Source organism: Ylistrum balloti, unplaced genomic scaffold (genome assembly GCF_031769215.1).
Source record: "Ylistrum balloti isolate Yb309-2 unplaced genomic scaffold, AGI_CSIRO_Ybal_v1 Utg370302, whole genome shotgun sequence".
In the NCBI taxonomy this organism is placed as follows: domain Eukaryota; kingdom Metazoa; phylum Mollusca; class Bivalvia; order Pectinida; family Pectinidae; genus Ylistrum; species Ylistrum balloti.
In genome coordinates this window covers 43,483-59,824 of record NW_026782226.1, presented here as the reverse complement: position 1 = coordinate 59,824, position 16,342 = coordinate 43,483, and the positions used below count along the sequence as shown (strand labels likewise).

The 16,342-nt window shown below is 33.6% G+C and overlaps 2 protein-coding genes across 2 annotated transcripts; one reads left to right on the top strand and one right to left on the bottom strand.

The window, feature by feature from the left end:
* The first annotated feature begins 561 nt into the window (after positions 1 to 561).
* On the top strand, positions 562 to 5,759 carry LOC132553167 (organic cation transporter protein-like). The gene is made up of 7 exons (XM_060217391.1): positions 562 to 620; positions 2,729 to 2,883; positions 3,158 to 3,326; positions 3,537 to 3,749; positions 4,267 to 4,493; positions 5,068 to 5,249; positions 5,562 to 5,759. The coding sequence occupies exons 1-7, from the start codon at positions 562 to 564 to the stop codon at positions 5,757 to 5,759; spliced, it is 1,203 nt and encodes a 400-aa protein (XP_060073374.1).
* A 2,163-nt stretch (positions 5,760 to 7,922) lies between these two features.
* Positions 7,923 to 12,129, bottom strand: LOC132553166 (waprin-like protein). The gene is made up of 4 exons (XM_060217390.1): positions 12,042 to 12,129; positions 9,089 to 9,226; positions 8,625 to 8,665; positions 7,923 to 7,964 (listed from the first exon to the last, which is right to left on the bottom strand). The coding sequence occupies exons 1-4, from the start codon at positions 12,127 to 12,129 to the stop codon at positions 7,923 to 7,925; spliced, it is 309 nt and encodes a 102-aa protein (XP_060073373.1).
* Between the last annotated feature and the right edge of the window lie 4,213 nt (positions 12,130 to 16,342).

Sequence of the window (16,342 nt, the reverse complement as noted above, 5' to 3'; positions counted from 1 at the left end):
TTTTTATGTTAATTAATTTGTATTATATTTATTTATTCACATAAATTCCTCTATTTAAAATTTGGATCACAATAATTGTATTATGTTTCATAGAAATGTTGTGTGTTTTATTACAACAATCAAAAAGCTAGTCGTTCTAAAAATTACAACGTTACAAAAATTATGTCCTAATGTATTGTTACATTGTTATTTGTTAGTTATAGTACCACTCCCGTTCAAAACGTACCCATTTCTATGCTAACATTATTTGATACTGTTTCTATGCTTACACTATTATACATGAAAATAACACTAAACCATAAAGTCAATTATTGCATATATGAGTGTCATGCAACAAAAACTGATCAACGTGCCTCTTAGTGTTAAAAAGAATCGACGACGGCAGAACATAATCTATATTTAGAATATGTAGCAATGTAAAAATACAGTCTTGTAGAATTGTTTTATTTTTCACACATGAACAATCTGAATACACGTCGAACAAATTGATTTAATTATCCGATTCTTATCCTATAGTTTGAAATGGTGTGTGACGATTCCATACTTAAACAGCACGCCAGTATGGCGTTTATGGGCGGTAACCTGTTCGGATCCTTCATTCTTGGATTCATTGGGGATACGTAAGTATATAAAAGCTTTCGATTAACGTTTGCAAGTGTAGTCGATTATGAGCGATTTAATTCTAATGTGATTCATCCGTGACCGTCTCTATGATGCAGAAAGATATTGGTTTTATGTTGTTGAACATTCTATTAGCATGTATGTACTTAAAAAGACGGTCTCTTATGTATTGTATATGATGCGAGTGTTTATTTGGGAGGCCGCTATCTCAGCTTGTGAACTCTATCTTATAGAGTTGTAGTTTATAATGTGATGTAGGGTTGTTCAAATAATTCTTTATCCGTGGCCCGTACATTTGTTTTAAAATATTTCTTGTTGCTATTTCTAAAAACATTCTAGATGGATCTTTTTCAAAGGTGAGATTTCAAAGAACAGCCGTCGCCCGACTGTATTAAATCTTCGTAATATTTTAAGGTGCACTAAAACATATTGTTTTGTTTTTCAGTTGTACAAAGGTAAAACATCCATAGTGTCTATTATCCACCTTTTTCATTACATTTCATTAATTGCTACAAAGACACCGCTTGTCTACCATTTGCGTTGTTTCACTTCAGATTTGTATGAGGTTGGTTAATTTCCAATTCAATAATTAATTTTTCGGAATGATAACTTTGCCCATAAGTCAAAATGGGGGTGAAAAATGAAGTGTTTTACAGTTCATAAAATCTCAATTTTGAAGTCTTAGACATCAAATTATCATGTCCAAAACTTTGTCCGTCATTTAGAGCCATTTAGAAAATAGGTAATATGTATACTCTGTACATCTGTCATCAAGCAATTTCCGATAAAAATCGGGACGATAGTTTCCCAGCTCTAGAAATACTGGCAATGTGTAGTTACAGGAACGATGTCAAACATACCTAAATTCCCTTTCACGAGAAATATACCTTTAAAATCGACACTAACTTGACAATACAAATGGTTTACATGTACAAGACATAATATCATATACAGGTTATAATACAGAGGTATTTCAGATTTGATTAATGTTATTTACAGTAGAGAAAAGGACGTACCTGGTACAAGACCACAATGTTATGGTATTAGAAGTATTCACATTGCAAAGGTTATGTTACCCATTCACGTGAATTATACTTTAATATCTTATAAGTAAACGGAATAAGTTGCCGGTGTACGTGTGTGTTTAATTGCTTTTCTGTTCTCTGTCCATTAATCTGTTTGATCTGGGTGACCCAAAAGGAGGATAGGTAGCAGGGCAGGATATTACGTAACCTACTGTCCAAAGAACAAACTGAGCAAGCATTCATTCGTACAGGGTTCATCAGCTTCCAGTATATCTGGAGGATTCGGACCGGTTGAGACCTCTCTGACACCAACTTCCTTTCATAGCGATTAAATCATTTGAAACAAATGGCACCATTATTAACTATTGATAGGTCTATACCTTCTTCTTAATTGATAAAGCCACTCATTGTAAGCGAATGTTTTGAAAAAAACATTTTTGGGAGCGTCCATTACACAAAAATGTGTAATCCGTAGATATATTGTATATGGATAAGCATTAAGATACTTATTAGATACAAAGTGTAGTCGTTGGCAAGGGAACCGTTTGGGGCTTTATTTATTTAAATAATATATACGCAGGCACAATTTCCATAGTAGCCAAAAGAAATATCAAAACTGAAAACTCCTCCATAGCACAATGCACAATTGAAACACTCGATTTATTTGTGTAAGAATTTCGTGGAACTATTTGAAATAGCTTTTGAGATACGCTCTAGAAATTCTTCAACAAGTGACTTTATGAAGGCTCTGGAAATTTTTTTCCATTTGTTTCGTGATGGTATCGCTTTGTCTTTGCAATTCAACAATCAAAATTACAAAATCATTTTTAATCTTTTGTCATCTTTCCCGCCTGCCTTGAAGAATCTATTTGTAATCCGAAAGAAAACGTCTTGACCTGTCGAGTTTTATTTCGGAATGGTTGTATGGTGGTTCGAAGTAGCAATGATCACATGAGGATGAAGTTCACAGATTGTTCCCCAACCAATGGGCGTTTTTATAGTGCTTTCAGATTAAAATGTCGTAACCTGGACAGTGTATCATGACATCAATCCAGGCACATAATTATACAATTATATTTTAGATGGGGTCGGAAGATTGTGATGTACATTGGCGCAGTATTACTTTTTGGGTCCTCTCTTGGATGTGCATGGGCAAATAGCTTCATATTTTTTGTGGTTCTTCGATTCATCGCAGGGGCGGCAACTACAAGCGGTATCGGTTCTCTTATGATAATAAGTAAGTCAGAACATTAAAAAAACGAAAAAACCTAGCAAATACGTTTTCAGGATAGAAAAATAGACAATAAAGGTTGTCTCAGTCTTGAAAGATGAATTGAATATATTCTAATTTCTTCTCTTTTCTTCCATTCTTCATTCAGGTATCAAATACACGGAAAAAGTAGAAATCTCCCTCATGATTAATATCAGTGTGAAATGAAACTTATGTTGATTAAAAAGATCAGTAAATGTATATTTTGGTAATTTGTTTAATGGCATACTTATTGCTACAGTGTTCGAAACGGTTGACCCGGCTCACAGATCTCACGCAACTGTTGCTGTGGAAGTGTCTTGGTGTTTGGGGGAAATCATTTTAAGTGGCGCCGCTTACTTCATCCGAGACTGGCGAAGTCTACAGATTGCAATCTCTTGTCCTGGAGGAATATTACTTCTCTACTGGTTGTAAGTGTAAATAATATATTTATACATTCCTGATAGGCTTAATTTAGATACCGATACAGCCAGATTGACCGATTGCTAACTGTGTTATTTTGAAGCATAAAGGTAGAAAAAAAAGAATATATATATATATGACTTTGTTAAGGGATCAATATGTCGTAAGGCCTCGACTGGAATTAAATTTGTCATTTTCTTTCAAAACATCATTTCAAGGTTTGTACCAGAGTCCGCAAGATGGCTGTTGTCTAAAGGAAAAGGGGTGAAGGCAATGAAAATAGTACAGCGCGCTGCTTATATGAATAAAAGACAACCCCATATAGATGCAAAAGAAGTAAAGCTTGAACAACGAAAGAGCTGGAATGAATTATTACCTTTATTTCAATCATGCAGACTGTTCGTTCGGTTCATGGTAATTGCAATGCTCTGGTAAGTACTTCGATTATAAGCATATTTACACTATTCGTTTATTAAATGTATCTACTACAAAAAAAGTGTAAAGTGGAGCATAACGAATTTGGTTGTATATGAAGCATGAGAATTGAACCGAAACATGTGTAATGATTGACATTACTGAATAATGGCCATTGCCGTATTAGTGTTGCTCGATGGTTTTAAATGTCATCTTTAACAGTTGACATAGCATTTCCAGTTTGTAGAAGATAAGAACTTAGACTAACTGTTCAGCAAAATCGGTACCAAACATGTATTATCTCCCCATGTTTTAACAATATAAGTGTGATGGCGATCTTTTTGCCTGTCTTTCAGCATGTTATGTCTGTAGATCATCTTCTACATTTTAATTTGTCTAATGTTCTTTTCTTAGATTTTATAGACCCTTAATTGACCCTACTGTCATTTTCTGTGTTAATTGATCGTTAAGAATATAAACTATTCTTTACAAATTTACGATATTGATTTTTCAAAATCTTTGCCGTCATTGCAGGTTTATCTTGTCCCTGTCTTACTATGGTCTGACTTTCAATGTGGGACGCATAGGTAACAATGCTTACTTAGAATTCATCATCTACGCCGTGTTGGAAATGGTCGCCTATGTCTCGTGTCTCTTCATCAATACAAGACTTGGACGCAAGCCACTGAACATTGGTGCTTTTCTACTGGCCGGTGTAGCATGTATTTCCTCTACTTTGATCTCACGATATGCAGATGGAGGTAGGTTGCCGGCACCATTTTAATTCATTCGGCTTGTGGCACGGTACAGAATATACTTTAGGACTCCCATGGTGTTCAAATAAAACCCTCCACAAGCACACTAGTAGTTACTTTACCACAATCCCGTTCGTTAACCATTTTAAAGCCTGGCATAAATCGGCAAGGGGAACACAACTCTAAATCTTTAATTCTGGTTTGGAGGCAACTCGGATAATGCCAAAAGTGAGGCTATTTCACTGTAGACATAAGGAAAAAATAGTTGTTCAGAAAGATCCAAAATTCCTGGAAGCACCGAGAGTTCCACCACATATATGGACTTATAGACCATACATTTGTGACAGCAGGTAAAGCCATTACTCCCAACTTTCAAGACCAAATATGTTAGCAATAACGAATTAGCATCCCTTCGCAACTTGATTAACCTCATAATCATCTATCACATTTTGCATCCTTGTAATATGCATGTTTTATGTGGAATTAAATGCAAAAACGTCTTCATACAAATTAATCTACTTGTTGTTGTAATGTAATGAATAGTGACATCATTACGTTGATTCAAATATTTACTTTTCAGACAACGACTGGCTGATTATCGTTTTGTCAGCGATAGGCAGGATGGGTGTATCTGCAACGTTTGCCAATGCCTTTGTGTATACTGGAGAACTGTTCCCTACGACAATAAGAAGTTTTATACTTGCCTGTACAAATGTAGCTACTCGGACTGGAGCTATTATATCTCCTTATCTTACAGAGTCGGTGAGGATTTTATTTGCAATATCCCTAATAGCAAATAAATTAATTACTGATTGGCTGTGCTATTTCAAAGTCTTTTTTGTTTGTTTGGTGTTGTTTTAAATACAAATATTATTGCCTTTACTTAAATGTTAATATGTGTTGTACCTTTATTTAATTATCTATAGAAAGAGGTAATGATTATAAAAAAACTGAGTTATTCGATTGAATCATTTTTTGAACAGCTCTTTAACACCCATGCCTATGTCATAAAATCTAATTAGTCTGTACTGAAACTTCTTTTGAATAACTGTCATTATTTGGCAATTATTGTAGGGTACTAACAAAGGAGGAGGGCTTGGATATACATCCCTGATATTCGGAGTGTTGACTTTGGCAGCAGGGATCGTGTCGTGTTTCCTGCCAGAGACCCTCAACACCTCATTGCCTGACAACATAGATGACATGGATGGTCGACGCAAGCAACAATTTGCCCAAAAGAATGATGATACTTTAATAGCGACAGTTCTGTAGAAAAATTGTTTCTAACGTGTTCCGATAGCTCCGATATAATGCATTGCTACTTGATTTATCAAAGATGTATATAGTTCATGTAAATGGGATCATTGTTTTTTTATCGTAACTTCATCTTGTTATGGATTTTAATGCAATCAAAATGAGAAAGTTACCCACGGATATTGGAATACATTAAATACCAGATGTGCGAAGCAGGCCCATTTTGTTTAGACGATTACTCTATATTGTTCTGCTAATACGGTAATACTATAAATCACATTTGCTGTTTTTCCTTCATAAAGTCACAGAATCAGTAAAGCATTATTTTCGACAGTCTATCACCATATCTGGTAAATATGCTTTAAAACACTATAGGGTCCTTACCATTGTAATTAATTACTTTAAGAATGTTTCAATTATTGACGGAATTCCTTTACTTAGTCTCTGAAAAGGTAACAAATAGTAATAAAGTTAGAATTATTACAAATTTGTATTGAACGCATGGATTATTGTCGTAATGTGAAAATAGTTCGTTATGGATAAGAAACTAGTAAGTAGTCGTGTCATTTCATTTGAACAAAACCAAAAGCAAAACAAGCAAGCAAAAACAAACATCTCGATTGTCAAGTCATAAAAGTTTGTTTCAATTTGACTGAGGAATACAATATGTCAGCTGCACATATAAGCAAAGAAAGTTTTTGTAAAGCTTGTTCAATTGAATGGCATCGAGAAACTTTCCATGGTATATGAAGTCAATGTGTCAAAATATTGCACACGATTTATCAAATAACCAAAAGACCTAGTGAATGTTAGATGGACACCCAAATGAATTACATATAGCCACTTCCAAATCTGTTATAAGCATCTTTTGAATAATCAGTAGTCCCCAGGATGTTTTGCTTGGATGAATGGGAACAAAGTTTGTTCTTTTGCTTGAAAAAGCTTGATCTTTTTATCTATCTTTTAATCTTGATATATTTGTATAATCAATATCCCATCGATCTTGATAGTCTTTTTTTAGTTTGCAGTAATGTTTTTTTCCTGCTCAGTCACATAATAAAATGCAGAGCTAGTTATCAAGGGAATCGGCAAGAATCATTCAAGGAACATTCATTGTTAAAATAAAAGATGGCAGCTGTCAACCATTTTATTTTTTACTCATCCGTCGCAATATCGATACGGTACAGTTATAAAGGGGGAACTGAATAGTTTGAAATTTGATATGATTAGAACCATACAGCACTTTTCAAGAAATAACAACAGTAAATAGCCTATCAGCTGATTTGTTTTTCTCATCTGTAACAAAAAAAAAATGTACAACAAAGGCACAATCGAAAATAAATATATGAAATCTGAGATCAAAGATCAATCCAGTATTTCATATGAATTAGCAAATACCAATTTGATATTTTTGCAAACAAACCCCCTAATAAATTGATAGAAATAGGTTGTTGGTTGTTTTTCTTTGTTTGTTTGCTTGGTTTTTTGCGTTTTTTTTGTTTGTTTGCTTGAAACAAACAAAAGCAGCACTTTTGACGAAAAAATGGGTCAGTGCAATTGATGAAACATATTCCTATTTTGGCCAGAAAGTCAATTTTAATCAAACATGATCTATTTCAAATGTGATCAGTTTCACATCTTCAATTTAGTATATTTACGTATCAAATAACCACGTCACTGAGTCAACACAGAAGCGTTTTGTTTGTCAACATACTGCATGACTGCACAGCATGATTTTCACGATCCATATCGTAAACGCTCAAATCAGAATAACAAGATCGTTTCTAGGATAGTAAATGTTTAAAAGGATTAGGTAATTTAAATGTGAATGACTTGGTATATATAATGTACTAGTCTTTTATACATGTGAATGGATTAAAAACTCGAATTCAAATACGGTCACATGGTTTACATATTATTATTTTTTTAATTATACAACACGTAAGATACATGGCTGTGGAAAATATCGAATGTAAAGTTATCAAACTTGTTATAATGAGTATTTAATACTGTCGTAACAATAAGATTGGACTGTTGAATGTAATTTGTGAAATATGATTTATTTTCCTGCATATGATAACAAGTGCCCGGAAAAATATAACAAACAATAAGAAAAACAAAGATTTTCTGAAGGGTTGTGTATCTATATTTTATAGAACATGATAATTCGAACCACAGATATCACTTTTTCCGTCCAATTATTTCACCGAGCAGGCAGCTTAACTGTTAGATAAAATACAACAGAAAAGAAATGTTCATTTAGTATTTACATCGTTTAAATAGGTGATAATTGTATTATAATCACTGATAGTATAGGAAATATACTTAAATAACATATTTGTATTGTTCATTTTAATTTACGAAATAACTATTTTCTTGTTTTAACATTTTGAAGAAATTCAACAAAAAATAAATGTGACTTGTTTGACGTAGTGCCTATAATCAATATTTAATGTGCATATCCCCACTTAAAGAACCTGAACCAATTTTTGGTTATATTTTTTTTTACTTGTAAATAGATATCGTGTGTTAATTTCGTTATTAGAATAAGATTTATCCTAATTGAGAATATACTCTTTTAAACAACGATGTTTGTCCTAACCTACAAACTAGTATGGTTTTCAATACAATCTTGAAACTTCCATCAGGTTATGAACGTATTGAAATATTGATACTGAAAACACGAGGTATAAAGTCATTAACTAAAGGTAAAATGACTTAAAGAAGTGCAGCATAAATTGCTGAAATATTAATAAAAAATGAAGCGGAAAAAAGTGGAATTGAAAGGACTCATTCATATAGTATTACACGAATAACGACAATGGCTTAGCGACTGGCATAGACAGGATTTCATACTTAAGATAAGGAGAAGTTTATACTTACACTGTGACAATCGCCATCTGGGGCTGAGGTAACGTGTGTTGCTAAAAGTAAAATAGATAACCTCTCTAACAAATAACAAACAATTTGTGTGAATTTACTATTTCATTTTAAATAATTCACTTTCCATATCGATCAGATATGATAGCGTTTCCTCGTACAATTATAAAATTGTAAATAGTTCTTTGGTCATAGCTTCATTAAATGTCCCTAAAATAGATTATAATTTTTGCCTATCTTTGTCATATTTACCATTACGATCAGATCAACGTTTTTTTTCTGTATTGAAAACCAAATACAGGAATATTTGAGAAGGCTTTATATAGCTTCTTAAAATAACATGATTTTGCAATTCAGCCAATGTAACAGTCTCTGTAATCTGACAAACATTTAAAAATTACATTGAATGAGGTACAGTTTTCCTTTGAACATTTTACTCAATTTATAAACACAATTTGTATCCATACCTGTAGACGTGTCGTAGCAAAATGCACCACAAGTGTGAGGGCAGCATTTGTGTCCACTTCCGCATCCACTGTCACTGAAACAGTGAGGCTGGTAGGCACAGCCCCATACGACGTTGGGATTTTGTGTCGGGCATTCGGCTTTGTATAATGGAGACAGGTGGATTAGGTGGATTCAACATCAGCTTGTTTCATAACACATTTTTATATGTGTGTGTTTATCATATAGGATAATTTATGCTAAAACTAAATAAATACCGAGATGACAAAAATAAGGATAAATATATTGAAAAGGTGAAGACTAATAAAACGTATAGCTAGTCTGTTAAACACTACCTAATAACCTAATCAATATACTACTCTCATTTTGCTACAGTCACCTATATGTAGGGAAAGATATTTGAATTTTAGTTATGATGTTATATTTCCTTCCGTTCAATGTTTGGTGAACATATCAGCCTTCAAAATCGTTCCTCGTGGTCTTGTTCAGTCAACCATAAAGGCTCGTGAAGCATCCCTTTTTAAAAGGTAGCTACGAAGTGTAATGTCTTATTATGATACGAATATAACATTCATTCGTATAATTTGCTTGGTTTTGTTTTCATAAGGCGAATCAGATACGGTTAATTGAATAAGGGCATCAGACTGCCGCCTGTTAGCTTGTTTCACCATGTTTCACCATATTTCACCATGTTTCACCAGACATTGACGCGTCACAAACTGTTGTATTAATGTGTTATGTTAATCGTTTCCAAACTAAAGAAAATTATTCCATATACCATACAAGAAGTCGGTTAAAGGTAACGACGCAGAACTCCGTCCCATTTAGTCATACCGGTATTGCGTCATATGCTCCACAATACCATTATACCTCTGGTGGCCAGGAAGCCGTCAGATATTTCGGAACCGTCTTATAGTTCAATTACACCAGCATTTCGGCAATGGAAAAGTCCCGATCATATATCCACTACATCCGCTGTAGAGTATTGAGACAACCTGGGGAGGTTATTCAGGCAGACTGACATGGTGAGGGTTCATTCAGTCTCTAATTTAAATTTAAATGTTTGGAAATGATTCTGGTTGATATCCATATTGACTTGGATACCGATAAATGAGCCTCGCAGAGTCCATATCTCTAGTATTTCATGAATCGTTTATCAAAAACCATACACGATGATACCAACATGTCAACACAATGTTAACCCGAACCCATATACAATAACATTAGGGCAAAACATGAAGAAATAAAGAATTTACACAGATGACACCTTAATAGAGTAAAGAAAACCAACAGACAAACGAACGTGTATCAAACATTTGAATTAAATGCATTTTTAGATTAGCGTTTGCGACATCATGTATTCGTGAATATGCCGGAAGAGGTAAATTCGCGAAACAAAGTATTCACGAATGAAATTTCTCAGCGATGAACAGTATCTATAGCCAGATATTATCCACCGATTGGTCAGCCTGTTAGCCGGTTATACAAATCCTATTGAGCATGTATGGGACATGCTGCCGTCAGCTTTATCCGACAGAAATTTTCAGCTATAGACGCTCCGTGAACACCAGCTCTAGTGGAAAGTTACCCCACAAAACCGGATAATCAATCTCGTTTGGGGCACGCAGTTGTAATTAATATTCATGGGTGTCATGATATTTGATCAGCTTGGCTTCGGTAAATAGTTCTAATTGCAAAGGTTACCCTTTCGGGAATATTTTGCTTGCTGATGAACTCAAAGATCAGTTACGTTTCCCACTATGATTGAGACACAACCTAAAGAAATAATATTGAGATATGCTACAGTATATGTGATTCATACGAAAACGTGAGTAGTATCATATATCGATTAGAGTAACTAAGCCAGATGCTATAAAGAACATATTATAATTTGTTCTGCATGGACATATTATAATTTGTCAGCCTTGTAGCAGTTTATTCCAGGATGGAATTGGATCACACTTCACACCCCTTTATCTCTGATGAGTTTAAGTACCAAGGTCACCAATTCTATTCTTACAAAATCATAGTCAGTGCTTTCAAAATTTCATTTCTTGATGAATTTTTCTTCAAACTTATAACAGTTCGTTTAATCTCAGGCAAGTTCAGGTTTTGAAGTTATAGATTTGTTTTGCTTTGTTTGTTGTTGTTTTTGTTTTTTTTGGTTTTTGTTCATTTTTTTATAAAAATCACGTCAACTTATTGATGATAATTGAAACAGGAATTTTAGTATTGTTAGGTCAAAGTCACTAATGTTACTTTTAGTAAATCAAAAAGTAAAGGCCCGTAGTATCTCAGACAAGTTCGAATTCTATTGATGCAGAGTCAATGTCACCGATAATAATTTTTCTGAATCCTTGCCTGTACTCTAGTGGTTTTTGTTTTGGAAAGAGCTCCTTTTGAACCCCCACCCAAAATGACTACCAGAAGGCTATAATAAGTATTATGATAAGTCTATTCATGTCAGTAGGTGAGTACGATATTTAACATTTGATTTTCTTGATAACCCTTAAAATAAACTCTTTCAGACACTTGTATTATATTTACCATGCATAATAACCCATTGGTAGCCACTTTGGGTGGGGGGTTTAAAAGGAACTCTTAACCTTTTTTGGGATACTTATTCTGATATATAATTAATAAATTAATAACTATGTGATAAACTCCAAATTCCCCTTACTTCCCACGGGAGGAAAATTTTAAATTTTTTACAGTGTAATAATTAATCTGATCAACGATGTCAATGCATTCTATTCGTATATATGATACAAGAATTCTGTAAAACAAAAAGCCGCGGAAATACTTATAGAAACGTGTTAAAGGGTTCAATCGATTACCATACTTTTCAATCAGGCAGCGTTGTACCCAAATACCTTCATTCGGTTCATTGAGACTTATCGTTGTTAATGACCAATTAAACAAGCCCATGGTTACATCGTTTTGATTGATACTTACAGCTTCCTGATACAAATTGCATGGATACAGTCAATACCGTCAAGGACACTAGCAGAAGCCATATGTTACACATCGCCATGTTTGTCATTCTAAAAGGGACGACGAAAGAATGGACATGGGATATAGCCAATGGGATTCCAAAATGAAAAACAGCTGGTATGAAACTGGCCTTGTGACTATTTATGGAAATACATAGATAATGTAGCGTCAGAGTTTTAAGGCAAGCAAAGACTTCATTTTGAGAATGGCATTAAGGCATAGTGAACGAGCCTAATACGAAATAACCAATATAGATAACTCTGAAGACAGCAAATAATATTCTATTGTAATAGACAACAAATGAGTCGGTGTTCTAATTAATAACTGTGTGATTGTTAATTACTTGTAAACAATCGACAGCTCACTCGCCATTAGACCTTATTTACAACAAACATTCACAAGAACACTGTATCAGTAAGTATAATGGTTATAATTTGGCAGTTTATTATTTAATTTTTTTTTATGATTGTTTTTATTTTTCCAAGATTTTACATGGTAGATATGATATACACACACACGCACCCTCACGCATCAACACACTAGTGCAAATATGTATTTGGTCATTGCATGTCTTACAAAACAAGATTATTTGTAATCATACATTCAGCAAACTTTGACATCATCATCATCATCATCATCATCATCATCATCATCATCATCACCATCATTCATGATAATCATTCTTACCATTCACATCATCATATTTCGTGATCACCATCAATAACATGATCATCATACACAATAACAATACATACAAAAGCAAACGTCATCATCATCATCATCATCATCATCATCATCATCATCATCATCATCATCATCAGCAGCAGCAGCAGCAGCAGCAGCAGCAGCATCGTCCATACTTCACAATGCATCATCACCATCATCATGCATCATTATAATCATCATCATCATCATCATCATCATCATCATCATCATCATCATCATCATCATCATCCACTTTAAATTGATGCTGTCATAATTATCATGTACACTCAGATTGATCCATAAATATGTACACATCTAATTATATCTATAATCGCAAACATTTCTAGTAACACGCACCCATGCACACACGGATATACCCATACACGAATATATATCTACATTCACATACAGAAATGGAGAAAAGAAAACTTAAGGGATAAAAAACTTAAAGAAATAGAAATTGAAGAGAAGGAAGGAAAAGTGGAGAGGATTGCTGGGTGAGATGGTAAAAAGAAGCGAGACTAATTCAAACATTTAATGTTAAACTATGATTTATACATGATTACTCAGTATTGTCAAGGACTGTTATATATATGTTAATATATATTAATTTTAAAAAAGGATAATAGAAAGAAGTATGTTAATCAAAACTATTAATTTGTCCCATTTTTCACTCATTCTCAAATTTTCGTTTTAGTTTATCACTGTTACCATTTGCTATATTTTTGTGTATCATGTAATTATCTTTGATTGTATTAATTAGGGCCTTTAAGTTTAGTGAATGGTGTAAGCATCTCATCTTGTAAATGTACTGTTTAATAATAATCATTATTTCATTGTCTACTCGGTTACCAGGAAGGGAGTTTTGATGAAGGAAACCAAAAATAAAAGTTTATTAACAGAGAAAGGGATTAGTAGAGCTTTAAATAAAACATCAAGACTATGTAATAGTGTTTGTACTTCCTGACATTCCTAAAGCAGATGAATGCTTGTTTCTTGCACAAGTTACACACCACACAAAGACGGGAAATAACTATTCTAATTTTAAAAAGATGTGAGTTTGTTGCCTGGTGGATTACCCTATACTGGAACCACTGAAGTTTTGTATTTGTTGTTACATAGAATGGCATTCAATAGTAATTATCCCAAGTTTGTTTATCTATATCATCAAATATACTATTCCTTCTTTTTTGGTGCCCGATGGTAACACGTCACATTTAATTGAAGTATTATAAATCCTATTTGTCCCTTTTTTGTCACTAAGAATGATTCTTAGATTGATGGGTAAGCAGGGATATATTATAGAGGTGTTAGAGAAAGTATTTGATGCAACATATTTTTTGACAGCAGAGACAAGACCATGGTATTGTAAAAATAAAATGTGTCTATTTGATACTTTTGGATAAATTTGTCCAATCCATAGAGAATACATCTGTTGGTTATTAGATTAATCATAATTAATATATTCTTCCTAAACCAGTTCTCATAAAATACAGCTTTACCTCCTATCTTTATTTTATTGTTATACCAGATTGGAACAGATAATATATTACTCTGATATATCTTGTCCTCATATTTTGTGTTAAATGTACGCCAAGCTTTGAAAAAATCATACCAAAATTTAATTTTGCACTTTTTTATGCATAGATGAATATAATTATCACCACAGTTTGCAAGAAGGTCAATGTCAATATAGGTTTTTAGAATTATCTGCCATTTCTCAGTACTCCGGTAGAGTCTCCTTATTCAAGTAAGTTTTAAGGAGTTTATGAATGCTACAAGATTGACCATTTAAAGACCACCATTAGCATAGTTTTGCATAATTGTATCCCGTTTGATTTTGTCTGGTCTTCCATCCCATAAAAAGTCAAAAAGTAGGGAGTTGAATTTGTAAAGAAATTTATCATCTGGATTAGGTAATGAAATAAAGAGATGGTTAAATTGAGATATAAGCAATGTCTTTATAATGTTATTTTCCCTATTGGAGTTAATTATCTTCTGTTCCATCTTTTATTATTGATTTAAGTTTGATCAGTTTTTTTTATCAAAGTTAAGTTTCGGTATTTCATGTAAATTCACACTGTAGGCTAAGTTCAGGTAAAAGCATATCTTCGCTATAATTTTTACTACCAATCCATATCATCTGAGATTTATCAATATTCATTTTTAATCCAGAAATATTTGCAAATTCGTTAAGCTCTCTTTCTTGCATTGATTTTTCTGACCCGTCAAGAATAAGCGAAGTATAATCCGTATACTGAGGTAGTAATATAGGACAGTTCTTAACTCTCACACCTTCGATATTTCTATTGTTCCTTGAGTTTATTGCCAAATCATCTGCACAAAGAATAAACATATACGGCAGCCCCTCTTGATATCAAAGAAAGAAGAAAGCTGCCCCCCCCTCCCCCCCGATTTACAGCTGACTGAGCTTTATTATGTAATTTTTTAAACCAGTGAAAAATGCTTTTACCAAAAAGATGAACTTTTTCTATAAATATCCAAGACACAGAATCAAATGCTTTTGAAAACCAATCATCAATAACATTCCAAGTATATCATTTTCCTCTGTATATTGCATAATGTCGTAAATCAATCTTGTGTTTACCCGATGTCAAGCCCAGATCACAAACCATTTAGATCATCGTTATTTAATTCGTTTAAAACAGTTTTTATCCTATTTGCTATAGTACCTGATGCAACTTTATACACAATATTATGCCTGGGAAACCATCACAGGGGAACTCTTCTGCCACATCCCTTAAGTGCTATGACTTCAATTTTAGAAAGGGCTGCTATACATCACGATGCAGGTATCGACATTCATGTCTGGGCTGAGGGGAAAACCATCCATGGATACACTGTTCCAGGGTCACCAAGAGTAGCAATTTTAAGCCCCAGGGCGCCGGACAAAATAGACCTAGGTTTCCAACAGGCAGCACAGAGTTACAGGGTCAATTTAATCGTCGGTTTAGATTCCAAGGCCAAGGCTATAGAGGTTGCCAAAAAAAAATAAAAGAGTTTTAAGTTAAAGAGGAAGTCTACAGTTATAAAATAACATTGGAATGTTAATAAAGGAATAAGGGTAAATAAATATTTAGTTCTGTCTCCTCATACAATTTGTGCTACAAAGACAAACGATTTAAGGTAAAATAAATAAATAAATAAATGATAAACATTTTTGATAACAATAATAATAAATAGATGAATAAATGAGTTATGTGTCCTTACCAAGGTTAAAAATCTACTTTCATGATTTCAGATCCTATTTCAGTAGGCGCTAATTTGTGGCAGAGACGAAATACCCCAACAAATGTAAAGGTTTTGCCCACATGCTTGAAAATTATCCAGACAGGAAGCTAGCAGACTACTTGTTAACTGGTTTTGTTGAAGGTTTTAGGGTGCATTACTCTGGCCCAAAGCTTCCATATTCATGTAACAATCTAGTTTCAGCAAACCAACATCCAAACGTTCTATGGGAAAATAACATGCAGAAATTAAACTGGGTAGAATTGCAAGTCCATTTAGGGAGACACCAGTTTCAAACTTGAGGATCT

What these genes read in the sequence shown, in the direction of transcription:
- LOC132553167 (XM_060217391.1), top strand. Translation starts at nt 562, where the DNA reads ATGGCGTTTATGGGCGGTAACCTGTTCGGATCCTTCATTCTTGGATTC. An exon ending in CGGTTCTCTTATGATAATAA is followed by an intron (nt 2,884 to 3,157) that starts GTAAGTCAGAAC and finishes TTATTGCTACAG; the next exon opens with TGTTCGAAACGGTTGACCCG. An exon ending in CTCCTTATCTTACAGAGTCG is followed by an intron (nt 5,250 to 5,561) that starts GTGAGGATTTTA and finishes CAATTATTGTAG; the next exon opens with GGTACTAACAAAGGAGGAGG.
- LOC132553166 (XM_060217390.1), bottom strand. Translation starts at nt 12,129, where the DNA reads ATGACAAACATGGCGATGTGTAACATATGGCTTCTGCTAGTGTCCTTG. An exon ending in TTGCTACGACACGTCTACAG is followed by an intron (nt 8,666 to 9,088) that starts GTATGGATACAA and finishes TTTTACTTTTAG; the next exon opens with CAACACACGTTACCTCAGCC. An exon ending in CAGATGGCGATTGTCACAGT is followed by an intron (nt 7,965 to 8,624) that starts GTAAGTATAAAC and finishes TTTATCTAACAG; the next exon opens with TTAAGCTGCCTGCTCGGTGA.